Raw genomic sequence first — 26,878 nt, forward strand, 5'->3', positions numbered from 1 at the left:
TATCGTATCCTTTTTCCCATGAATCCTCTTGGCGAAGACTTGGAATAGGGATATGGAAGTTACGCTCACTGATGAAGATTTGGCATGCATGAACACTAACCTCCTAAGAGGTTCCGTTAATGTTGACATTCAGGAAACAAATAATAAACTACGCAGCCACTGGTATCGCACCGATTATTTTTGCATCTGTGCCTGGCACCTGCTGGCGATGCCATACAGACAAGGGGATGCTATTGCATTTTTCCCTTTTGGGCTAACATACACTACGTAATAAGGCAGGTCAGGGATCGCGGCCTTCCCTTTGACCAGCTACTTTTTCTACTACAGCACACAGACCTATCCCCTTTTAATACAAATGTCCTCTTACTATTCATTTAGTAAACGTGGCCAAAATGCTTATCCCCAGATTCTGGAAATCCACTAAAACCCTGCATAACTCTTCAGCCCAAATGAACAGGTGGGAGAGATGGAGGAACTAGTACACACGAGTAGAGAAACTATGGAATCATATGTATCCACTTGGATCAGATTGTTCCTATTCAAGGACTTGGACTTGTACAAGCAGCACCGCTCTTCCCAAATGCCACGCTGAAGGCCTCTGTAACTTGTAGCTTTCTTTATCAGGCTCTTTCCACCCGTTAAATTGACAGGGGGCAGGCTGGCTGGCGTTCTCCAGGGGCCCCCATTCCCCTTTCCTTACCCTTCCCTCCAAAACCCCCCCTTTTCTACTCCCCCCCCTTTTCTTATACCCCCCCCTTTTCCTAAACCCCCCCCCCTTTTCTTCTCTCCCCCCTTTTCTTCTCTCCCCCCTTTTCTTCCCCCCCCCCCTTTTCTTCTCTCCCCCCTTTTCTTCTCCCCCTCCACCCCCCCTTTTTTTCATAACATACACTATGTTACTTTCTACTCATTATTGTTACTACTTTTGTTCTCGTTTGGGCACATGCCCATTTTTTGATGATGCTGATGTGTTATAATTTACTAACCAGCTTGTAACGGATCCTGTAACCAAAGTGACAAGCATTCCACTTTTTCTACCTACCGGTTTCAGACCACTGTATTCACCTTTGCTGGATATGGTTTTTGCATTGTCTTACATATTTTTTTGAATAAAATATTATGGGGAAAAAAAAAACAAAACACAATAGCACCCAATCTAGTGAAACGGGAATCCAAGCATGAAATAAGAGGGTTTTCTAGCATGCTATGCAAACTGTAAGAATCCCTTCACTGCATAAATGTCAAATGCAAAGTTACAACTTTGCCAATGGGGATAGCTGTGGAAGGCACTGATGCAGCGGTTCAGTTTCTGGGTTGGAGGATTTCCATATTTCCACTGTATACCCATACACAGTATATGTGTTTTTTATGCTCATACCTATGATTTCATATCGCCATACCTTTATTTATGTTTTATACTACTTTGAATGTTGTTTGCTACTATTTTTTGTATAGTCTGATCTCTTGATTTATTTTAAAAATACTAAGAATAAATATACAATTTTAACTCTATTGGAAGTGTGGTTGCCTTTATAGTCCCATCCCCAGGGGGCATTTTTTGTTTGTCGGTTCAGTTTAAAGTACGCACGTTGTGTCTCTTTTTTTTATGGGATTGGCCTATCTGTGACTACCATTTGTCTTCTCGTATAAAAAAAGTAGCATAGCCAACTGCAGTTTTTACTAGACAGGGACTTTCACGTGGTTAAAAAAGCTGAAGTGTGATCTCATTATAGTTTGCCTTTTTTCATGACTGGTGGGCAGGCAGGGCTAACGGGAAGATTTATATAACTTGCTGAAAACATCATCAAGATGGTCAGATCCACACAGAGACACAGTGTAGAACAAGGAATGGTAAGTCAGTAATGGGGAAGATGAGCTTCAGGAAGACTACGGGCAAAACTGAGGACTAGTCTTTTGCTCTCCTCTTTTTTAGGCACAGCTTTGAGAGTTCAGCTCCTCTTTAACTTCAAGGAATGATGTTTCCCTGCAGAAGTGTGCCTGAGAATTTGTGGAAATTGCAATGTGGGTCAAATAATATGAATGCTCAACATAAAAAAGAGCCAGGGGCTTAAGAGTTGAAAAGGGGAAAGGATTTCTGCCAACGTCCAACCAAATGTAGATGGATAACCTAATGGACAGGAGCACAACGTTTCTGGTTTTGTTGCTTTTTTAGATGCATGGTCATTTTTAAAAATACCTAGCACGTTGTTTGTATTGGCCACATAATACAACCTACTGTTATTTGTTCTATATTTGTGTTTGAAGGATAAAACTGCACATTTTGTATCCCTCACCTGTAATGCCTCTTTCTGTATAAATAGCATTTGATTGTCATGTAGTTTAACTAGGGTTTACAATGTACGCCTGCTAATAGCATAATACAATGTGACGTATGGTGACTGCGTGTATGTGTCTTTTACTCTGATACTGATACTCTACTGATGGTCTGGATGCTGTATTTACCATTTTCACTTAATTAACATGAGAGCAGAATGATTAAACTGGAAAATCCCAGTGCTCAAAATCCTCAAAGTAGATCACAATTTATCCTTTAATTAGTTATTAAACATAGGTAAACCAAGTACCCGGGGACAGCACTGGGGTCAATAGACACGACTAATAATGAGGAAGGAAAAGAGATAAGTGCCAACCAGCGCTAACATGGTGCTAATGAACAGTGAAGGGGTCACAAAATCATCTACTCCACTGTTCAGATGTGACCTTCAGGAAGCATATGTAAAATGGCAAATAAGATTTGATACTGGAAGCATTCGATTATAATATCATATGTTTTAACGTCCTAGGGTCACTTTCTTAGGCTGTGTTTACTATTGGTGTAGTTCTGACACCCCAGAAAATTAGAAAAGTTTAACCATCTAGCAGGAGTAAAGGCATAAACTCAGAAGCAATTTTAGGATCCACTAGTCTGTTTTAGGAGCCAGGTATGTACCTCAATTAAACAAAAATATAAAAGTTTATAAGAACGTCATGATTTTTTCAGCTTCACTTTTTTTTTTTTTTTTTTTTAATTCTAGCTCCCCTATGTACCAATATGCCATTAATGTACCTCTGTTGCAGAAAAATAAAAGCCTTCTTTTATTAGCCCCTGGTGTGTTCCATAGACTTCCTGGTATGTAGATTTGGGTTCCCGGCATCCCTCCAGGCGTGCATTTGCCTGGCTTGTCCATGTAGGATGCCACAGCTGCTATGTTTGCACGGTATCCCCAGCTTCCCTCCAGATGGGCTCAGGCTGCATGCTAAATTCTCTCTTGCACCACGCTCCACTCAAAAAAGAGTTCTGGAGCTTCTTTGTAGCATTTGTCATGGGTAGGGCAGTTCATTCAAGCATATTGGCTGCCCTGTGCATGATGAGCAGAAAAGTTCCAAACCGCCCCCCATAAAAACTCATACAAAGATGTGAATGCGGCCTGAAAGCAGAGTGGCTCCGTCCACTCCCTCCTATGTACATGTATAAAGGGGGCCATACACTATACAATCCGATTGTACAATCTCTGTACGATTTCCTTTATATTTACCAAAACTATGGAATAGACCCACCTATCTATCCATTCACTCAGTATTCAATCAAGCAGGGCCTTGCACTACATCAGGGGTGTCCAACCTGTAGGCCCCTGTGGCAGCCTAGACTGACAAGCCAGGCAAATGGAGGCCTGGTGGGATGCCGTGCAAACATAGTTGATGGGAGCAGAGTGTGTGCTAATGAAGTCAGCTGGTGAACTACTTCTTATTCATTGCTAGTTTTCACGTCCCAAATCTACATACCAGGAAGCCATGAACTTTTCTATGGAACACACCAGGGGCTATGGTAAGGCCTTGTTCTAAAAATCAAAGAAAGCTTATATTTTTTTCCTACAACAGAGGTAAATTAATGGTATATTGGTAGATAAGGGAGCAGAATTTTAGGGGTGATAAAAAGGAGATCTTGCCCAGTCCTGCTCATATGAACCCTAGAAACAACTTTATAACTGGAATATTTATGTACATGCAACAGCAAACAGGGTTTGTTCCCTTTGTGTTTGAGGTTTAATTTTTTACTAGAGTTTACCTTTTTAAGGCCTGTTGACACATCTGTGCTGCCCTAATATGACCTTTACCACAATGCACAGTAATAGGCATTGTGCTTGTTATGGTGATGTAAAGCCATTAATTCGGAATGGCACCCCAACACACATTACCGATAGACATGTTTTGCAGAAATATTATAATGTGCCAAAAGTGTATATGCATCTGTTCTGTTGCATTTGGCAGCTTTTTTAAATAAATGGTCTGCCTCTAGGCAACATACATTAACATGCAGCATAATGTGCATGCATTACTGCAGTTCAACAATGTGAGGTTTAAGGTTGATATGGAAGGATAAATTGTTCCCAAAGTGTATAGCATGCAATATGTTTTTTTTTCAGGACATGCCAAAACCCAGCATGCCCTTACATGCCAATGGGGACCTGAACTTGGATGGGTAAACTCTGGCGCCTCCCTTCTACCTACAAGACTTTCCTTTTGACTTGTGAGGGCATTCTAGTTGCAGTCTAACCAATGAAACTCTCTGTGTTTAGGGGATCCTGGGGCACTCTAAGAATAAATAGACTGTTTAGAGCCTATATCGAAGGACTTTGGGCTTCTGTTAATGGCACATGTTTGATATCAATTTGAGAAACTTCTGAAAGAATTCAGAATTCGATGACCGGTAAATTTAACCTGCAGTTGACCTCTTTCTAACCTACATTTGATATGCTTCAAGCTGCTTTTGCAATCTCATCAACATGTGGGAATGCAAAATCTGTCTGACTCTGGCCTATCAATACAGGCCCATACAATCCAGAGAACAAGTTCCCACTGGTGCTTTATATGTAAGCAGTTGTACAGTCAGGAAGGCAAGGAATGACATGGATATGTCTGAAACTTTTATTGGTGCAGAATCACCACAGAAATGGCTGGCAGCTCAATAGTTTACAAATCAAGGAGGAACCACTTAAAAAAAATGTCTCTGTGGCCCTACACACATGGACATCAATTTCTTTCCCGATGCTGGAATTAAAAGGGCCTTTGGAGCCAAACGGTGAAATACATATTAGCGTTCAGCAAAGTGTTACAAGGGTTTTCCAATGGAACCACTTAAATCAAAATGGAAGCAGAAGTTTCAGCAGCATATAATTAAACAGCATTATTTAGGTGGCTCTGCAACTCCGAATCCTAAACTAAGATGTATGCATAGTAAGAGAGAAAACCAAGGGCAAAACATACTTCAAAGTTACCCCAGGCCTCCATAAAGTTATGGAAACCCATGAAAGAATCAGGCAGGCTTGAGGCAGCTGAAGAACTCTTTCGAATGCATAGGAAACACTTCAAATTACTGCCCAAATTACTACCAGGATATTCACAAATTTTACACATCATTGAGTAAGAAGATGTTAATCTACCATGACAGGCCCACTTTAAACCTGGAATAGGTAATTTATTGCCGCAGCTTTTCCAGAGATTATTTCATTTTATAAAATCACAATTTAGTTACATTTAGACAAATTCATTAAGGATCATTGGGAAAGTTTTTACATCTTCTTTCATGTTTGGTCAAGTCAATTTAGTTAATTTATATGTAGATCTGAGTCACAAATTACTTACAATAACAAAGTTAGTAGTGGTGTTTTCCAACTTTAGCTGCTGTGATTAGCGTTGTGAACATGGAAATTAAATAAGAATATGATTTTTACTAATAGGATTACTTGATTTAGTGATGCAAAAAGCATGGGGCAAAGGTGTCCATTTATCAAGCAGTGGAAAATATCCACTGCTAAGTTCTCGGGTATTCCCAGAGGGGATCTCTCTCCTCTGAGTGGCTGTTTATGAAGCGGGGTAGATCGCTTCTCCTTTTGAGGAGTGAAGCGATCTATAAACGCTTTGAACTGTGGATAATGCCTCCTGTTACTGTCATTTTGTAAGACCTAGCGAGATTACAATACCAGAAATTCACTGAAACACTCGAGGTGTCCATTTATTAAGCATTGATAAATTACCACTGCTGAGTGCACGGGCATTCCCAGAGGAGATCACCCACCTCAAATCAATAAAATAATTAGTCCCCTACTCAAAAAATATATATACATAATAAATATATATATATATATATATATATCTACAGTAAAACCTTGGATTGCACACATAATTCGTTCCAGAAACATGCTTGTGATCCAAAGCACTGTTATATCTAAGTGAATTTCCCCATAAGAAATAATGGAAACTCAGATGATTTGTTCCACAACCATTTATCCCTCAGTTTATAGTCCATATAAAAAGATTATAGAAATGTGATGAGGTTGTGTAACCATAAAATGTCCATCCACAAATGGCCGCCTCCACAAGGGGGTTAGAAGCTAAATCCAGCAGGAGCTACAAAGTATAAAAGAGAAGTCTCTAAGTGTAGCAATATGGTTACATTAAATGAAAGTTCAACATTTAGCAACTCACATGGTTGATGATTAAAACAGGCACATCTAAGTATGCAGGCATCCGGGGTAAAGCTGTCCACATAGACTGTCCTCACCGGTGGCTCTCACCGCTGTCAGTCTGCAGTTGTGACTGGGAAGACTACCCTTCAGTAGAGTGATCTGAAAACGAGGCTTGAAGCGCCCGTGGAGCGCAGCTTGGAAGGACTGCCGTCGATGGCGGTGCGGAGGATGGTCTATTTGGACAGCTTTACCACAGATGACTGCAGATGTGCCGTTTTAATCATCAGCCATGGGAGTTGCTAAATGTTGTACCTTCATTAATTGTAACCATATTGCTACACTTAGAGGCGCCTCTCTTCTCTTTTATACTCAGTTGTGACATGACGTTACTTGTATATCAAGACATTGCTTGGTTATCAAGTCAGAATTTATGAAAAAATGTTGCTTGTCTTGCAAAACGATCTCAAACCAAGTTACACTCAATCCAAAGTTTTACTGTGTATATGTGTATATATATAAATATATATACATATATATATATGGGCATGTTTACTGTCTTGGGGGTCTGATTTTAGGAAGAAGGAAGTCAATAATCTTCCTTCTTTCCCCTCAGTTCTCCAGCGATTCTCTCTTCTGGCACAGATCGCCAGTGAAGTGCGGAGATCACACCTTCATAAACTGGCCATTTCTGAGTCTGTGACAGATTCTCTGTGTGCTGAGATGATCATGTTCTCCCCCGATCATCTCAGTTTCATAAACCGATAATTATCTGAGATGAGCTGCGCTAATTAGGAACATCACAGTGAGCGCCCCTCAAATTCGGGTGTTTGCCGAATGGGTGAGCAGATGATGTTGGGGCCGAACTTTTGCTTGGCTCGAACTGTTCAACCCAACTCTGTTAGTAAGCTGCAATATATGCCATTTTTGGTTAATGGTTTAATTAACTTTATTTTTTTTCTTCCAGTGTGATTACAAGCACAAGCCTTGGTAGTTATTGGTTTGGCTGCTCTTTGAGTTGTCTTTCTGACTTTTATTAGAATAAAGTTGTATCTGGACCTCTTGCCTCCACATAGAGACAATGCCGATCAAGGCTTTGGAAGTCAGTAATGAGGGAATGAATGGCTGCCGGAAGATGGCAATATTGTTGACCAGTTTTATGTCCTTTACAGCTTTTTTTAGTCCCTCTTTAAGAACAATTCCAGCCTAAACTTAAACTAGTCTTAAAAAGGTTCCCACCCACCACCTATGCTGATTAACCTGTATAAAAAGATGTATATACATTCCCAGTTTTCTGTCTGCTCCGGTCTGGCTACGTGATTTGACTTTACTCTGCCAGCCAGCGACACCTGCAGGGAAGAGTGGGAAACACCAACAATGGCTGGGGCATGACTTCCAAACATGACATCACCACTCCCGAAATTCCTAGCTCTTTGGCGAGAAGGTCATGTGACTGGACCAGAGAGGAATGAAAATAAGTAAGTATATACATCTTTTTGTACACAGGTTAGTCAGCATAGCTGTTGGGAGTGGGGAGCTAATATTTTTAAGACTAATTAGGCTTAGTTTCGTTAGGACCCATTGAACTTTCAGTAGTTTGTTTTATGCTTTCAATATGTATGACCTAAACAGTACATTCTCTTATACCTTTAATTGGGGTATAATACTTGTTTTCAGTGTCCAGCCATGCTATTATACTCCTACGCTCAGTATACACTGGATTATTTTTGGCTTGCATGCGGCATTGCATACCATGTACTCTTTAATGTCTATTTCGGTTCACACGTTACTTTTTATCTAAGAGCTTGCTTTAATGTTTCCATTTTTCCTTTGTATTTTCCATCCTTTTGTGTTATGTTTTTTTATGCCTATAAAACCTCATGACAACTCTTAGCCTAAAGGGCTCCTGCTATGGCACCACTCTTGATCATGAGTATAAACGCTGCCTATTACAACATATTGTGACATAGTCACCTTAAGCCATGCTGCAGAAGAGGAGCAACAGTTTAACCCTTGTTCTGAGTTATCACTTGTGTACTCTACCAATCAGTCAGAGATGCTTGCCCGCAGGTAAACGGGTTAAATATGGGATCGACGGGTCTCCGCTGTTCCAATCTCAGCTCATCGTTATGCAGGCCACTCTCTGCGCCTCTTCTTTTGCTGTTGTAGCACAGTTTTTCATTTCCGATCCCTATTAATATCACCTGTTAAGTGCCCATTGGGCTTCATCACTCCTCACTCTGCCCATCAGCCTCACCTCTTGCGTGCGGGAAGGGAAAAGGATAATTGCTAAACATAGCATCTAACGCTTCAGGCACCGATCCGAGATTATTCCAGTCTGATTATGGTGCTGCAGGTTGCTCTTTTGAAGCAGGAAGTTTAAAGGTACAACCTGTTACTTTGCTGGCTTTTTTTTTTTTATTACCTTGCCTCTGCATTTCCTCTTTCTCACCTTTGCAGTAAAATAATAAAAAAAAAAAATAATAAAATACCTACTGTGGGATTTTCTGCTATGATCTAAAATAATTTGGGATTTATTTCCTTGCCCTTATCTCTGCAATTTCAAGGAAGTCCTTTATGACTCAGCCTTGCCGACCGGACGCCGGAATATCTGTGACATTAATTCCTCACTTGCAGATGAACGGAAAGCAGGCAGTAATAAAAATGTCTGGTGCTCTCAGAGGATTGGATGCTGCCGAGTTCAGCTTGGAGGGCAAGTCTTTTAAAGCCGCTATATTAAAAGAGATGCTAACATGCATGACTATTACATGGCTGGTTGCTTAGCATGTTGCTCTGGGAGTTTGTGTTCTGTAACACAGCGAATGGAAATAGACGTGTTTGACATTTTCTTTGACGCGACGGTGAGCGCAGATGGGAACATTAAATCGGTCACCCTGCTCAGCCCTAACAGCAAAATAAGGGTGAAGGTGTCCGCAAAAGAGAAAATGATGGCTAAAATCGAAGTTGCTGCTATCATAACTAATCATTTGTAGCTTTAACCCTTTCCTTTTCCAGGCACTACACCTCGGGTGGCCAGACCTTTTTTGCAATTTTTCCCTTACAGCTTCATTTGATCCCTAAATCATATATTTTCAGAAGGCAGAGGACTGGTAGATTAAAAAGATGAGGCTATTGATTTTGTAGGTCCTGTGATAGTTGTGCAAATGTTTATCACATCGATATTTTCAATAAAAATACACTAAACCATTAATAGCAGTCATAAACCTAACATAACTTACAGAATCCCTACTAAATTCCTACTAAATCCAAAAGCTAAAACTGTATTGACCTAATAAATAAAAAATATTTGTAAATTTGAATTTGTTTCTATTTTCTGAAGTGGTAAAAATTGAAGGTCTGCAAAACTGTATATAAACAATGTGCGCTAAAAATCTGGGCTGCGCAACTATGCATCATAGTAGCGCCCAATCGCCATATGGGCGCTGCATTGGTGTGCATTTTGTTAAAATAATGCAGGCATATACTTTATTGCAATGCAGTGCTTTAAAATGTGTGGCAAAATATCACAATCCTTAGGGGGGGGACCTCTGGGTAAATCTAAGATGGAAAAGGACCTGGGGGTACTAGTGGACAACAAGCTTGGCAGTGGCATGCAATGCCAAGCCGCTGCAAGCAAAGCCAACAGAATACTGGCATGTATAAAAAAGGGAATTCACTCCAGAAATAAAAAGATTATTCCGCCAATCTACAAGACTCTGATCCGGCCACATCTTGAATATTCCATCCAGTTCTGGGCACCGGTCCTCAAAAAGGATGTGCTGGAACTGGAGAGAGTCCAGAGAAGGGCAACAAAGATAATTAAAGTGGTAGTATACTCCGCTTTTTAACTTTTACCTACAGGCTAGCCTATAATAAGGCTTACCTGTAGGTAAAATGAATATCTCCTAAACCTGCACAGTTTAGGAGATATTCACCCTGCATGCAGCCGCTGACACCAGTGGCGCATGCGCTTTGAAGGTCCGGCGGACCTTCAGAGCTCCTTTCCGGCTCTTTGCTGGAAAGTGAATGCGTGGCAGTGATGTCATTGCAGCTCCGGCCACTCACAGCGCCGGAGCCGCTGAACCCGGAAGAGACGCAGAGGGAACATGACCGCTCCCTTAGCGGTGTCCGGGTGACCGTGTGGGGACTTTGTCCTAAGTTAAGTATTTCATAATGTGCTATTATGCGATGCATGCTAGCACATAATGCCATTGTCTTGCAGGGTTTTTTTTTTTTCTGCACTCAGAGGATACTACCACTATAAGGGAATGAAGGACATCCGCTATGAGGAAAGACTGCAAGCACTGAACTTATTCTCTCGATGATTGAGAGGGGATATGATATCAATGTACAAATACTGTACTGGTGACCATAGCATAAGGAACAAACTTTTCAGAGTGAGGGAATTTAATAAGACATGTGGTCACTCACTAAAACTAGAAGAAAAATGGTTTAACCGTAAACTACGTAAGGGGTTCTTCGCTGTCAGAGCAGTAAGGATGTGGAATTCTCTTCCACAAGCAGTGGTATCAGCAGGGAGCATCAATAGTTTCAAAAAACTATTAGATAGGCACCTTAAAGACCACAACATGCCTCGCATACTAGCACATTATGTGACACTTGCCTCCAAACGAAGCCCTCGTCGTCCCCGCTGCTGGCCACAGCCATCTTCTGCCGTCTTCTTTCCTGGTCTGCGGACACTCCGGCTATGCTACTGGCCGGGAGCCGCGTTACATCGCCAATCTTTAAACTACCTGGAAGATTATTCACTAGCATAATAGAGAAGATAGATTGCATTCCTTTTATACGCTTTTTATTCATTTTGAGAATAAACATAATGAAAACATATACAAAAAAAATACAGCATGTGTCCAGGTCAGTAATGTGTAGGTATAGAAGCACAGTGAACAACTACATAGAGTAGTTCAATGTGATGCATGTATTGGGGAGCCATAAGCAGAAACAGTACATGCATATAAAAGATTTTGTGAGAAATCATTGACCATGGCCCCGCTGGCAGCTAGCATTGGATCACTACACATAGGGAATAATGATGTGCAGCGTATAGTATCAATTCATGCTTAAAGTGTAATTCCACATTCGTGGGAAAAAAAAAAAACAAATAAGAAAAAATAATATAATGTATACACTTGTGAAACCAGTCCATATTGTGTTTGAATATTATTAAAAATGACCTTTTCTTTTCAATCTGTTATATACAGTTATATTACTGGGAATGTGAACTGTCACATTTGCCTGTGCTCCCAACCAAAGTGTCAAACATTAAATGGCTGGTGTCACACTGATCACATTTGCAGCACCATGGCAGTTGCAGTTTTAAAGTGATTGTAAACGGAGTTTAGTTTAAAATAGAAATGAAAGGCAAATCATTTTTGTATAGATTAAAAAAAAAGAAAAATCTTATAAATACACTTTTCCCTTTTTTTTTTTATAAGTGATCACATTCCCTCTTTTCTCAGCTGCATAAGAGCAGGGGGGAGGAGAAGCAACAGCACACTGAGCTGTTGGGGGGGGGGGGGGGGCGTTTCAGGAAAAGTCTGAGAGCACACTGAGTTCCCGGCATAGTTAGAGAACTAACCACGGTGTGCTCTCCTGCTTAGTGTGGTCAGAATTAATAGGAAAGCAGAGGGTCTGGCAGGAACACCAGGGATTTCATGTTAAGGAAGCAAAACAGAGAGAACAGGATACTTTCTCATACAAGCCCATGGTACAGCAGGCTCATCAGGAATATGAAATGTAGGGGTAACAAACACTTTGTTCTCCCTGGATAAGACCACTGTGGTTCTAATGAAAATCATCTCTTCTACGCCTCGTTAGCAAGGGGGTTCTATGCTTTTCATTTTAGGTATAATTGGTCTGCCTTCTGAAGTGCAATATTAATTAGAAGGTTATAGTAAAAAGAAATTCAACATTTGGAGCCATGTGTAAAAATGATTTTCCATTCATAACCTCAAATGCCTCCTTACATGATGCCAAACAGCATCTCCGCACCTAACTATGATCCCACATGGTCATGTGTGGGCATACTATGGCATAATAAATATATCAATCAATTATATTTAGATAAGGTATTGAAATAGTTGAACTCCTGCCAAATTAAGTGCATACTTCCTATAAATTTAAAGTGGAAATTTTTAGAGTAAAAGTTAAAGTAGAAATTGTTTTTAAAATGAAAACCTACTTTTAAAGGTGCTTCTACTGTGCCTTCCCTTTTCATTCAGCCCTGCTGGGTTAAACACAAAAAAAAAACTAGTAGGGTGTACCAGGCTTTAGACTATAAAATGATTAGCCTTTATGTTATAGAGATCTTAGAGTGGGAGCGGTTGAGTAGTTTAGCAAGGAACCCTGGGCAAAGTAGCATGTTCAGGGAAATATGTCGCACACACATTTACGGGTGATCAGTGATCAGGGCTGCTGTTAGAAATCACGGGGCCCTGAACAGCCTACCTTCTCCCCCCCCCCCCCCGAATAGGACAATATTATTACAAAAAATACACTAAAATCATTATTAGCAAACACAAACATAACAGTGAACTTGTGTGAATTAGCCCTTTTTAATTGTTTTTTAAATTGAAAAAAAAATTATAATTTTTTACAAAATGTTAAAAATGTTTGCAATTATTTTATTTTACAATTTTTTAAAATTAATTTATTACATTGTTTAATTGTTGTTTTTTATTTCTTTTTTGCAATTTGTTATTTTTTTTACAGGACAGGGAAGCCTGCAGCGCTGTGGGAAGGGGGAGACACAGTGAAAGGGGGGCACACGGGGAGAGGAGGGATCAGAGGCAAGCAGAACTGGGGGGGTGATCAGTGTGGGAGAAGCAATCACAGGAACAATGCCCTGTGTTTGTGTCTCTCCCCGCAGTAGCTGAAAGCTGGTATAAGGGGGGGGGGGGAACTGGCTTTGAGTGCCGGTTCACACTTATGCGCTTGTACTGCGAATGCGATGCGTTCTAAATAGTCTCCAATCGCATGCATTTACAAAATACATTGAATTCGTGACGGTCGTTCACATCTATGCATTGCGATCCAGATGCGGATGTGATGCGATGATAAAAAGGGTCTTGTGCGAGTTTACAGCGTTGCGTTGCGAATTTGGTTTCCATAGACATCAATGTAAATCGGTTTGGACTCGCATTATCAGTTCAGATATGTGCGAATTCTTATTTTTTGTTTGATTTTCCCCTCAGCTCCACCCCTCCTGAGCTTAATTAACATCAACGCAATCAAATTTTCATTACAATCGCGCTGGTACTATTGAAAAACACAAGGTAAACTCGCACTGCAAATTCGCATTGCAAGCGCATAAGTGTGAACCGGCACTAAGCTGCTGTAGAGAGCCACACAGGGCTTCCTTCTGTAATTGCCCCTCTGCCCAACCGCACCGATTCCCCGTGCTGTTGGGGCCCCCTGTGTGCCTGGGCCCCCTACAGGAGGTCTGGAGGTCCCCCCCCCTATCAGCGGCCCTGTCAATGATACAGAAGTGATAAATGTTTACAAGCACCTGACCATGTACAGTCATTATTGCCTGCTGTATGCGATGCTGAAGCTCTCTGGGTGCGGGAAAACACATGAAATTCTGTGCCTTAATAAGGCCAAAGGATTAAAATACAGGAATGTCTGTGCACTGTCGAGGTGTACCGTATTTTTTTTATTTAATTTTGCTTTGACCTACACTTTAATGCAATAGCCAGAAGCTCTTATATTGTGGCAATGGCCAGGGTATGATATGATCCTTCACATTCAAAACAAGCATTGTTTGGGAATGTGGAGATCTACCCATGCACATACACCATCCCCTCCCCACCTATGATGATATCTTCCCAGCAATGCCCTGCCCCACCAAAGACTAGTAAAGAAGCCTTGTATTGTTCTGCATATGGAAGCAAACACCCAAGTGACAATACTTAAATTCAGTGATTGGGTGTTCAGGCATCCAGTGATGTATTGTGGGAGGAAGGTGCTCCTCTATAACTGGAAGTATTGGGTTTTTCTAAGGCTATGTTCACATCTTGGCGTTTTTCAGCTCTAAGGATCAGCTCAAAAAACGCCCAACAAGACCAATCCTGTTCATTTCAATGGCCCCTATTCACATCTTAGCGTTTTGACATTTTAAGCAAAACGCCCAACGCTCAAAAAAGTACATGAGCTTCTTTTTGGGCAGATTACAGGCGTTTTTATTTTTTTCCATTGGTCACTTGTCAACCTAAAAACGCCTGCACAAAAACGCCTTTAAAACGCCTGAAAAAAATGCCTGTAAATGGCAAAGCCAAGATGTGAACGTAGCCTAATTGGCTCTGGTAGACTAATTGGGCTGCAGGAGAGCATGAAATAAAGTTAGCATTCAAGACCCCCTGCTCCCCCACTCCCACACTGAAGATTTTCCCAACACAAAACACATCCTTTTGGGATATCTCAACCGAAAAGTAGAAGGATGTGTGTGTCCTTTTTGAGATAGACTTCACCTGTAGAATGGCATGCAGACCATGCGGTCACAAGTTAGGATGACAGCAGGAGGTGTTTTTTTTTTTTTTTTTAAAGCGGTTGTATACTTAAAAAAAAAAAACCTGCAAGACAAAGGCATAATGAGCTAGTTTGCATCACATACTAGCTCATTATGAAATACTTACCTTAGAATGAAGCCCTGACACGGACCCCCGGACACCGCTGTGGGAGCTTACATGATCCCTAAGCGTCTCTTCCGGGTTCGGCAGCTCCGGCGCTGTGATTGGCCGGAGCCGCGATGATGTCACTCCCCGCGCATGCGCGCGGGAGTAATTTTTCGGCAAGTTCCCGGCAAGGAACGCTGAAGGTCCGCCGGACCTTCAGAGCGCATGCGCCGCTCGCGTGAGCGGCTGCATGCAGTGCAAATATCTCCTAAACCGTGCCGGTTTAGGGGATATTAATTGTACCTACAGGTAAGCCTTTTTATAGGCTTACCTGTAGTTAAAAGTCGCAAAAAGCGGTATACTACCGCTTAAGGAAAGACCAGTATCTGATTAAGGTGTCCAATGATGCCAGATTTCTCTGTTTTGGGAATTGGCATTCTTTGTCGTGATACCAAATCATATGAAGGCTTCCTTTACCTATAATACTGAAAAGTATATTTCCTGTCTACCAGTTAGCTTCATATTTCTAATTTGGGAATAAGGGCTAGATTATTTTCAGATTGGCCATATTATACTTGGTGAGCTACCTGGCAGACCTACTACATATTTATGTCATTAGAGCTCAGAGGATGAGCAGACCATGGTTGTCCATCAATAATGCTTACTACTATGTCCATTTATTCTTCCTTTTTTTAATGGAATATTTTTCATACATGATGATTTTTTTGCCAATCCATGCACTTGAAGACCAGTTTCCAATTTGCTTGTTGTTGCCGTTGAGATTACTGTGTGTACGGATAGCATTAAAAAAGGCAGAGCCTTATCTATTTGTTCATGTCAATTTGAATGGAACCCATAATCAGAGCAAATCAAGCAGAGCAGAGCATAGCAATTTCTGTTTTCTGTTTGTGCCTAATCTGGAATGTATGCTTCATTCTTATCTGCCTGACATTAGAGCTCTTCTTGTTTTTCTAAAAGCTTAGTGTTTGTGTTTCCAGTCCTCCGACCTATCTTTTGCCTGATTTCTGTATGATCATAACTTGCTTATCAGGAATGAAGTGTCCGAGTGAATCTATTATGTTCATTAGGTAGGCATCTAAAAGTAGGACTCTTGTACACGAAATGAATATGTCACTGGGTTCACTCTGCAGATTGTTCTGCATATTAGATGTGATGTTAATATTATTGTGACCAGTATTCCCAATGCAATTTGCACATTTGAATTTGTCATTCATCACTTTGCAACTGGAAAGAAACCTGTACTGAGAGATTGTGGAGCGGCCCTGAAAAAGCTATCTGGTTGGCTGTCGTGCTGATCCAATGGATTTAATTCTACTTGAGGCGTTGACTTGAAATAAGTCTGCAGATCGGAGGTTTTGCCTGCATTCTAATTTTCTGCTGCAAAAACACACACAGGAGGGTGTAAACACCAATGTGGCACCACCATACAGCTTTTATATAATACTAAAAGATATTACATACTCAGCAACATAAATGACAACAGGCATATCACATGGAAAACCCAGCCATAGGAGATGTCATCTAGCCATGTAGCGTATGGTTGAAAGGCTGACGTGTTTCGGGGGACATGCCTCCTTCCTCAGAGCTCTGACGACAGGGACATGTCCCCCCAAATACGTCATCCTTCCAACCATGCGCTACATGGCTAGATGACTTTGCCTACAGCTGGAGCTTCAATGTCTTATGCCTGTTTTCATTTGTTTGTGAGTATGCAATTGTCTTTTATTATTAACCATTTTCCCTCCAGAAGATTACCTTTATGACCAGGCCATTTTTGGCGAGACGGCACTGCGTTACTTTAACTGACAATTGCGCGGCCGTGAGATGCTGTACCCAATTAAACTGTAAGTCCTTTTTTCCCCCCACAAATAGAGCTTTCTTTTGGTGGTATTTGATCACCTCTGCAGTTTTTGTTTGTTTTTGCGCTATAAACAAAAAAAGACCGACAATTTTGGAAAAAAAAATTCATAGATCTGTGTCACTGCTTTGCAGGAACACAGGATCAATGCCTTCCCTAATGACAAAATGGTGATTTGCCTTGTTTAAATAGGCAGATCACCATTTTGCCAGTATACTGAACAACCAGCTGGTGTCGTGGACATTGAGTTTGCGGTACCCACTGCTGGGCTCCCGCTGTGTGTGATCGCATGTACGCCCCAGACCCATAGCCATGCCACTTTGCCACCGTATATCTAAGTTATATAGTCAGCAAGTGGTTAAATAAAGTTATATGGTGGTAATGCACTAGATGTTTGCGCCCTCCCGTTTGTGTTTTTGCATATATTTATGGATTCCCCGATCTGAGGAGGGCTGCACCTGATTGAGCATTAAATTTGAACACCACTAGGGGTGCCTCTACTTGAGTGACTCTGAGTGTTATTGAGACTTTGGTGAAAATCTGATATTCTAATCTGCATGCTATACCCAATTAAACTATAAGTCCTTTTTTCCCCCGCAAATAGAGCTTTCTTGTGGTGGTACTTGATCACCTCTGCAGTTTTTTTTTTTTTTTGTGCTATAAACAAAAAAAGACCGACAATTTTGGAAAAAAAAATAATTCATAGATCCGTGTCACTGCTTTGCAGTAACACAGGATCAAGGCCTTCCCTACTGACAAAATGGGGATTTTCCTTGTTTACATGGGCAGATCACCATTTTGCCAGTATACTGAACAACCAGCTGGTGTCGGTGGACATTGAGTTTGCGGTACCCACTGCTGGGCTCCCGCTGTGTGTGATCGCATGTACACCCCAGACCCGTAGCCATGCCACTTTGCCACCGTATATCTAAGTTATATAGTCAGCAAGTGGCTAAATAAAGTTATATGGTGGTAATGCACTAGACGTTTGCGCCCTCCCATTTGTGTTTTTGCATATATTTGAAGATTTCCCGATCTGAGGAGGGCTGCACCTGATTGAGCATTACATTTGAACACCACTAGGGGTACCTCTGCATGAATGACTGAGTGTTATTGACACTGGTGAAAAGCTGATTTTCTAATCTGCATACTTTTCCTAGGGCAATGACTCAGAAAGCAGCCAGGCAAAGCATATTTTTATAAAGAGGTCAGCAATGGGGGCCCTAATATGTTCATCAATACACGTCTGTTTTTTAATTGGGATTCACATTATTCATGAAAATATATTTCTGCTGTGTCTAAAATAGAATAAAGCCCAACTTCAGTCAAGGCTTTTTATTTTCCTTTTGAGTGGATTAGGAAAAGGGCAAAAGCCTCTGTCAAGTTATGCTTTGGGTACAAATAGGAAAGCACCAGACAAGACGAATAAAGGAAGGTGCTTTATTGGAAGTCTCAAGACAACACGTTTCAGGGCTTACAGTGTCCCCCTTCATCATGGCTTGGCAAATTCTATGGCAAATGCTATGAAGAGCATTCACTTCATTAGTGAATCTAGAGTATTCTTTTTTTTAAAGTTCTATTTATGTAGGTTTGGAACAAAACAGTAAAATACAAATACAAAGCACCTAAAACAGAATCCAAAAAAGAAAGAACGATAAAGAACAGACATAATGCTAGATGAGTCAGTGCAGGGATGGTAAGGATAGCAGTGCAAGAACTAATTCCAGGAACACATAAGGTAGTTCCCCCATCAGGATTGCTGTATATTTCAAAATCACCAGAATCCTACATGTCAGTCCCAGTATAGACCATAGAGGCATAGGGTTATCCTGTAGCAGCATTGGAAGGAGCCCTCATTGCCATACGTTTATCATCAGATAAACCAGGCATTACTTTTTTTACACACTTATTTACAAGGGACGTGTCTCTCCCAAAAACATTTTTACTAAAGTCTGACTGCCTTGGCTGGATATTTTGGCGTCTTAAATGGCGGATCTGGGTTCTTCACAATCCTCCCTTTAAATGGGTCAGATACAAATCTTTTAGCTTGGCCTGGAGAAAACACTGTGTGTGATTGTTGTTGTGGTTGTTTGTGTGGTTGTCGTGTTGTCTTGTTTATTGGCTGATCTGGATTGCCCATGTTTATAGTACTGATTCTGATTATTTCTGCTAATGGTTAGGATATTTTATGGCTGGTTTAATCTGTATTATTAGTATTCTGATCCTTATTGTTGAGCTCTGCATTGCTGACATTAATGCCATCGCCCTGGTTTAGATGGCAATTGTGTGGTATGCTACAAATGAAGAAAAACTTATATAAAGTTACCTTGTAGGCCTACTATCTGTAAAAAGGGCTACTGACTCCATCTACATCACACCCAACCCAACCGGACACCCATGTGGCACTACTCATTTGTCTTCCTGAAGTCTTCTGAAGGATAATTAGAAAAGACTAAGGCCTATTACACACAGGCCTAATGCCAGGCAACCTCAGCAGGTTCAATAAAAACTGGCTGACATTTGGCCCGAGTGTATGGCAGGCGGTCCGACAGACTTCTGTTGGACGAGCATGTTGGAAAACCAGCAACCAAAAGGCTCCTGATCAGCGCGCTCAGCCAAGGGCTGAGAGTGCTGACCGGAGTGTTCTGGTGAGGGTGTTGTCCTGTCAGAACACAACAACTAAGCAGGGGAGATCTCTGTACTAACAGCAGATTATTAGTACAGTGGCTCTGACCAGAATTGTCACCTTTATTTTTCTCAACCCACTGGGTTGAACGGAAAAAAAAAAATTATAGTGTGTACTAAGCTTTAAACTTAGTACACACGGGCCAAATGTCGGGCGTCATCGGCTGGTTCAATAAAAACTTGACATTGGACCCGTGTATATGGCAGCCAGTCCAACAGAAAGCGGCTGATTGGCCGGCTTCTGTCGGAAAAACAAACATGCTGGAAAGCAGCAGCCAATGGCTGAGAGCGCTGATTGGATTGTTCTGGCAGGGGGGCCGCCCCCCTGTCAGAACACAATGGGGCTTGATTTACTAAAACTAGAGAGTGCAAAATCTGGTGCAGCTCTGCATAGAAACCAATCATCTTCCTTTTTGTCTATGCTTAATTGAACAAGCTGAAGTTAGATGCTGATTGACTACCATGCACAGCTGCACCAGATTTGTTATTCACCAGTTTAGTAAATCAACCCTAATAGGTCAGCAGGGGAAATCACTGTACTAACATCGGGTTGTTAGTACAGTGGCTGTCAGATCTGTGAGGTTTTTTTTCTTTGTTCAACCCAGCAGTGGTGTGTACTAGGCTTAAATCTGGGCACGCACGTATAAAAACTGGGCATGCACATATAGATTTTTTTCTTTCAGCCTGCAGGCTGAATGAAAGAAATCTAACAAAGTCCTCCATCCTTGCTAAACCAGGTGGTTGGACGATCCTCACTTTCCAACTATTTTATTCTGACAGCTGTCTCCCACGGCTGTTACAAGATCAGCATAAATCCCCTAAAATGTCAAGTGGTGCATAGCAGCCTTTATAAACCATGACGGGGAAAAGAGGAAAATCACCACAGTTATGGCTTTTTCCCTTTGGAGAACTGCCTAAAGGAAATGTCTTTTCTACTATACTTAACATTTCAGTAAGAAACATCTATTGTACCAAAATGATCCAGCACCCCATACCTTTCTCTCTACAAGTTTTTATTGCTGAGTTCCTACTGGGAAAATGTTCCCTCATTTCCAGGCAGCAATTGATGGGAAATTGTTTAATGGGGACGCGGATAAAAACAGAAGCACATTTTTAGTACAGTGGAAAAGAGTAATGTGATCTGATAATGTTTTTATTGCTGCCAGTGTCTTTCTGCCCTGTTGGCAACCACTCCATATTTCTTGTATGGGTACTAATTTTGATAACATCTGTAGATCAGTGACCCCAGTGAGACCAACCATATCTTTCTTATATAATTATTATTAATATTGTAAAAATTTGTTATAGTGCTAACAGTTTTTGTGTGGCGCTTTACAAAGTAATTGGACACAGTCCAGTTACAAAACAATTCAATATAATGGGATTAGGAGGGCCCTATTTGTGAGAGTTTACAATCTAAAAGGGGGGGGGGGGTGATACAAAAGGTGAAGGATTAGCTAAAGGAGAAAGTAGAAATAAAGTTTCCAGGTCGAGGCAGGGTAGGCTTCCCTGGAGAGATGGGTTTGCAGGCATTACTTAAAAACCGGACAGAGTAGGAAATAGCCAGACAGACTGGGAAAAGGAGTTCCACAGTATGGTGGTGGCTCTGAAGAAGTCCTGGAGGTGAACATGGGAGCAAAGGAACGAGAGCACTAGAGAGCAAAAGGTCCCCCTGCTCTTATAAGTCAAAGGACTCATAGAAAAGATATAAAGCTCCTCTGGTTGATTTCTTTCTCCTGTATACTGAAAAATGGGAATCATCCTTATCAATTGAATTTATGCCCAATCAATGTGAAAAGGCTGCTTCTATTTGAACACATTTGAACTCATTTGAGGAACATAGGTTTTACAGTTCTGTTCCACTGGTATAGAGTTTCCTCCACGTTACACAAATTCAACAGTCCCATCCCTGAGGTCTGTTGGCCTTACAGGAAAAGCCCTGGAAAAATGTTTAAAAAAATGCTAAAGCTTTGTCTGTTAGGGCAACCTGGCATTTTGGTGAAGCATACTGAAAGCTGCTGTAGATATGGTCAGTGACTTTTGATTTTCTCAAAGTGAATTAAAAAACCTGACCCTGGAATTAATGTCCAGTACAGCCTTTCTCAACCTTTTCAACACAGAAAGGAGGCCTTGAAACAATTTTCCGGTCCCATGGAACCCCTACCCCTATACTATATCTACAACTCATGATACATTAGTGTGATGGTCACTGGGAAGAATGTGCCTTACATTTGTGGTCATTGGGAAGAATTACCCAGTTATAGAGAGTTAAAAAAAAATCAACGGTGTCAATGGGAACTTATCTAATGCCTCGTACACACGCATCAATTATTGGCCGTGAATTTTCAGCCAACTTCCGATCGCCCGATTTTCGGCTTGTTAGTATGATGCTTTCGACAACCGACTCCGACTTTTCGGCCGAATAAAATCTGGTGTGCAGGCTATAAAATGTTTGTTGGCCGTTAACAGAACGGCCGATTTTCAGTCAGTCAGTACAGATTTCGGCAGACAAAAATCTGATGAGCAAGACTGGGCATGCTCAGAGAAGAAAAAACACACGGAAAGTAAACCATCACATGACATCACTTCTGAAGTAGATTTTTGTTGGCCGAGAAAATTCGTATGCAGTCTAGGCACATTCCAACCAACAAAACACAACTTGGACAAAAGACGGCCGATCGGTCGGCCGATAATCGTTGTGTTTGTACGAGGCATTAGAGGTAGAAATTGCTCAAGGAACCCCTAGCAACCTCTGGAGGAAACCCAGAGTTCCATGGAACCCTGGTTGAGAAACCCAGGACTAGTGTGATGCTGACCTGCAAAAAGTATGCAGGATGAAAGACTTTCCTGGCTGCTTGCTTGTTCCAAGTTATTAGCTTACTACGAATAGAAGCCAGTCCCCAATGATGGCTAACCCAATGATGGCCAACTAGTCACCATTAGAGATCGGCTCAGACCTGTTCGCGTTCCCACGTGGCCGATCCCGCCAGGAAGCCGACACACAGGCAGTGACACATTTCCAGATCCGCAGCTGCACAGATCGGGAATGTGTCACTGCCAGTGGTTAGGGGAGTGCAGTGTCGGCTTCCTGGCAGGATCGGGCACATGGGAACGCAAACACGCCCGAGCCCATCTCTAGTCACCATTGTCAATTCTCATTTTCCTGTTTTCACAGATTCACTGTAAAGTAGTGCTGTGTTCCTTTAAAACTTGTCTCCTTTTTTTTTTTTTTTTTTTCTTCGTGACACCATTAAAACAGCAGCCTAGTGATACTTTTGACATTTTATTCTGTTTATGCTTTTCCTATTTAAATTGCAATGGGAGTTTGGAAAGTGTATATTTTTCCATCTACACATGGCCTTATAATACACATCATTTATCATGTGTTCTTAAGTCAGCAATGAATATTCCCTGCTGGTCTCATGTCCCTGTTTCTTGCCTTTTAGATTTACATCGGCAGAGACCGTGGTGATGGGAGATGTGACATACGGAGCGTGCTGCGTGGATGATTACACTGCACGGGCGCTAGGAGCAGACTTCCTGGTACATTATGGGCACAGCTGCCTCAGTAAGTTTATGTCTCTTTCCGCATTTCAGTTGCTCACCGGTGAAATGTAGGGTAACAATTCTAGAAATACTGCAGGCTAAGTGATCACAATTATAGAGCTGCTTTTCTATTGCTGTAGTTGTTTTTATGACCCAAACAAAAGAAAAGGTCTTGTTATAAAGAGAGAGTGGTATATTTCGCACAGTCTTTTAACAAACATACACTCATAGGATATATGTTAAAGGTCCAGTTTGTTTAAACTTGTCATTTGTTTAATCAACTACTTGTATCTATTTGTCACTTGAGTTCCAAAGTCTACTGACCTGCCCAATCGAAAAAGAGGGGTCTAAGGCTCCCTTTTATCAAATTTGTCTTACTTCTTTACATTATTGGGGATGCAGCAACAGGAGTGAGACTCAGTGGTGTGAAGTTTGAGCTAGGAACTCCGGCGAGGGAGCCAAAAACTTTAAGAGAGTTTTGGTCTTAACCACTTGCATACCGGGCCAATTCTGGCACTCCACTCCTACATGTAAAAATCATAATTGTTTGCTAGAAAATTACTCAGAACCGATTTTATATCATATTTAATATGATTTTTATTAGAGGCCCTAGGTAATTAAATGGCGGTCATTGCGACTTTTTATGTCACGCGGTATTTGCGCAGTCATTTTCTAAAGTGTTTTTTTTTCTTTGTAAAAAAAATTGTTTCATAAATTAAAAAAACTAAAGTTAGCCCAATTTTTTTGTATAATGTGAAAGATGATGTTACGTCGAGTAAAAAAGATGCCTAGCTTTAGATTGCGCACACTCGTGGAATGGCGCCAAACTTCGGTACCTAAAAATGTCCATAGGCAACGCTTTAAAGGTTTTTACAAGTTACCTGTTTAGAGTTACAGAGGAGGTTTAGTGCTAGAATTGTTGCTCTCGCTCCAACATTCACAGCAATACCTCACGTGTGGATTGAACACCATTTACATATGTGAGCGCGAGGTACGTATGCGCTTACTTCTGTGTGCTGGGACCGGGGCACTTTTATTTATTTATTTATTTTTGTTTATTTTATTTTTACTCTTTCCCTTTTAATTTTTTTTTAAATCACTTTTATTCATATTACAAGAAATGTAAGTGTCCCTTGTATTAGGAATAGTGCATGACAGGTCCTCTTTATGGAGAGATTTGGGGTCAATAAGACCTAAGATGTCTCCTATAGGCTGGAAAGCCTGAGATTAAAAAAAAAAACAATCTCAGCTGGGCAGTATTTACAACTGCCAGGCCGGAAGTGACGTCATAACGTCGCGTCTGGGCCTCCGAGAGTCATTGAAACTGCTGGGGACAATCTGGCCCTCAGTATTCTCTATGGTGTACTTCCACCACCGGCGGTTTCCTTCTCAGACTCGCCGATCGAACGGGCGAGCCAGTAGAAGTATCGGAATGTGGCGGGAGAGGGGGGGGGGCGGCGTCCCATCCTGTAAGAACAATCAAGCGGCTGAACAGCCACTATGATTGTTCTTATGGTGAAGAGAATTGCCGGCTAAAAAAATGATATCCAAATGATGCCTGCAGCTGCACCCATCATTCAGATTTCTCCACTCAAAGCCCAGGACGTCATATGATGACGCAGTATGGAAGTGGTTAAACTGTAGTTTAGAGTGCTTTAACCACTTGACCCCTGGAAAATTTACCTCTCTTAATGACCAGGACTGTTTTTTGCAATACGGCACTGCGTTATTTTAATTGACAAATGCGCAGTCATGCAACGCTGTAACCAAAATAAATTTATGTAGTTTATCCCCCCCCCCCACAAATCGCTTTCTTTTAATGGTATTAAATGACCACTGTGTTTTAAAGTTTTTGCTCTGTAAACAAAAAAAATTTAAAAAATTTAAACCAGTATGTATTTTACTACATATTTTTGGAAAAAAATAATCCCAACAAGCATAAATTGATTGGTTTGCACAAAAGTTATAACATCTACAAACTATGGGATGTATACTGGAATTTTTATTTATTCCTTTATTTTTTATACCAGTAATGGCGGCGATCAGCGACTTATAGTGGGACTGCGATATTGTGTCAACAATCGGACACTAACTTACACTTTGTGGGACCTAGTAACACTAATACAGTGATCAGTGCTAAAAATATGCACTGTCACTGTACTAATGACACTGGCTGAGGAGGAGTTAAACATCTAGGGCAATCAAAGGATAAATGTGTGCCTTTGCTTTGCAGGGACACAAATTCCATCACTTTCCCCCTGTTAGAATGAAGCTCTGCCTTGTTTACGTAGGCAAAGCTCTGTTCTGTGTCTCTCCTCACCGATCAGCGGGTGTCGGTAGACATCTGATTACTGGCACCTGCCGATTGGCTTGTGCTGTGTCAAATCACAGCACAGCCATGGCGCCAGTGGTGGGCACGCCCCTACCAGCTACGTGTTATGCAGTCGGTAAGTGGTTAAAGTGTCATTAACCACTTCCCTCCCAAGGACATCATATGAGGGGGGATATCTGAATGATGCCTGCAACTGCATCATTCAGATTTTTTACAGAAGCCCGCCAAACTGGCAGCAGCACACACTAGCCGAATGTAATCTGGTTTTCCATGCCGCCCAACATCCGCCCCTCCCAAGGATCTTTCCCTGCAAATGCCAAAGAACAAGGAAAGGTTATGTGACCACACAACAGCACTGCAGAAATAAGGTACTTAGAAGATAAAAAAAAAACAACAACAAAATACAGTAGCATGATCTATATGATTTATGTGAACTAATGGCATTTAACACTTACATAGTTACATAGTTTGTGAGGTTGAAAAAAGACATCAGTCCATCTAGTTCAACCTATGATGTGTGTGTGTGTGATTTGATGTTAAACATACATTGTATACCCCTTTATGTTGTGGTATTTAAGATGCCCATCTAATAGTTTTTTGAAGCTATCGATGCTCCCTGTTGATACCACTGCTTGTGGAAGAGAATTCCACATCCTTACTGCTCTGACAGTAAAGAACCCCCTACGTATTTTTAGGTTAAACCATTTTTCCTCTAGTTTTAGTGAGTGGCTCTCTGTTTAGTATCACTTCAAGGTGCTAGTAAAACTGGCGAGGGGAGAGTGGGGCCATATTATAATGAAGTAGCAAACAACACAAAACATTCTTTAATCTGCCCAATCGTCTGTTCCTACCAACTGCAGTAAGGCAGTGGGATCACCTTATAGATCAAGTGTAATAAACTGAACTCACATAATATTTTCCCTTGTTTTCCCCTCTCACCATCTCCATCTCAATCACCATCCCCATCTCAATCACCATCCCCATCTCAATCACCATCCCCATCTCAATCACCATCCCCATCTCAATCACAATCACCATCCCCATCTCAATCACCATCCTCATCCTCCTCTCAATCACCATCCTCATGTCAATCACTTATCACCATCCTCATGTCAATCACTTATCACCATCCTCATCTCAATCACCATCGCCATCCCCATCTCAATCACCCTTCCCATCTCAATCACCATCCTCTTCTCAATCACCATCACCATCCTCACCTCAATTTTACCATCCTAATCTCAATTTTACCATCCTCATCTCAATCACCATCGCCATCACTATGTAGGTAAAAATTTTCAAACAAATAATTTTGTTTTTAAAAAATACCTATTTTGACATC

General features: G+C 41.3%; 1 protein-coding gene across 1 annotated transcript in view; it reads left to right on the top strand.

Annotated features, from left to right (window-relative positions):
* DPH1 (diphthamide biosynthesis 1) overlaps positions 1–26,878 on the top strand; it is a 455,101-nt gene that overhangs the window by 192,212 nt on the left and 236,011 nt on the right. The window contains exon 3 of the mRNA XM_082245828.1: positions 23,105–23,226. Coding sequence (XP_082101954.1) covers positions 23,105–23,226 — 122 coding nt within the window. The remainder of the gene's footprint in view (positions 1–23,104; positions 23,227–26,878) is intronic.

This window comes from Pelophylax lessonae, assembly GCF_965119305.1.
Source record: "Pelophylax lessonae genome assembly, chromosome: 2".
NCBI classification, from domain to species: Eukaryota; Metazoa; Chordata; class Amphibia; order Anura; family Ranidae; genus Pelophylax; species Pelophylax lessonae.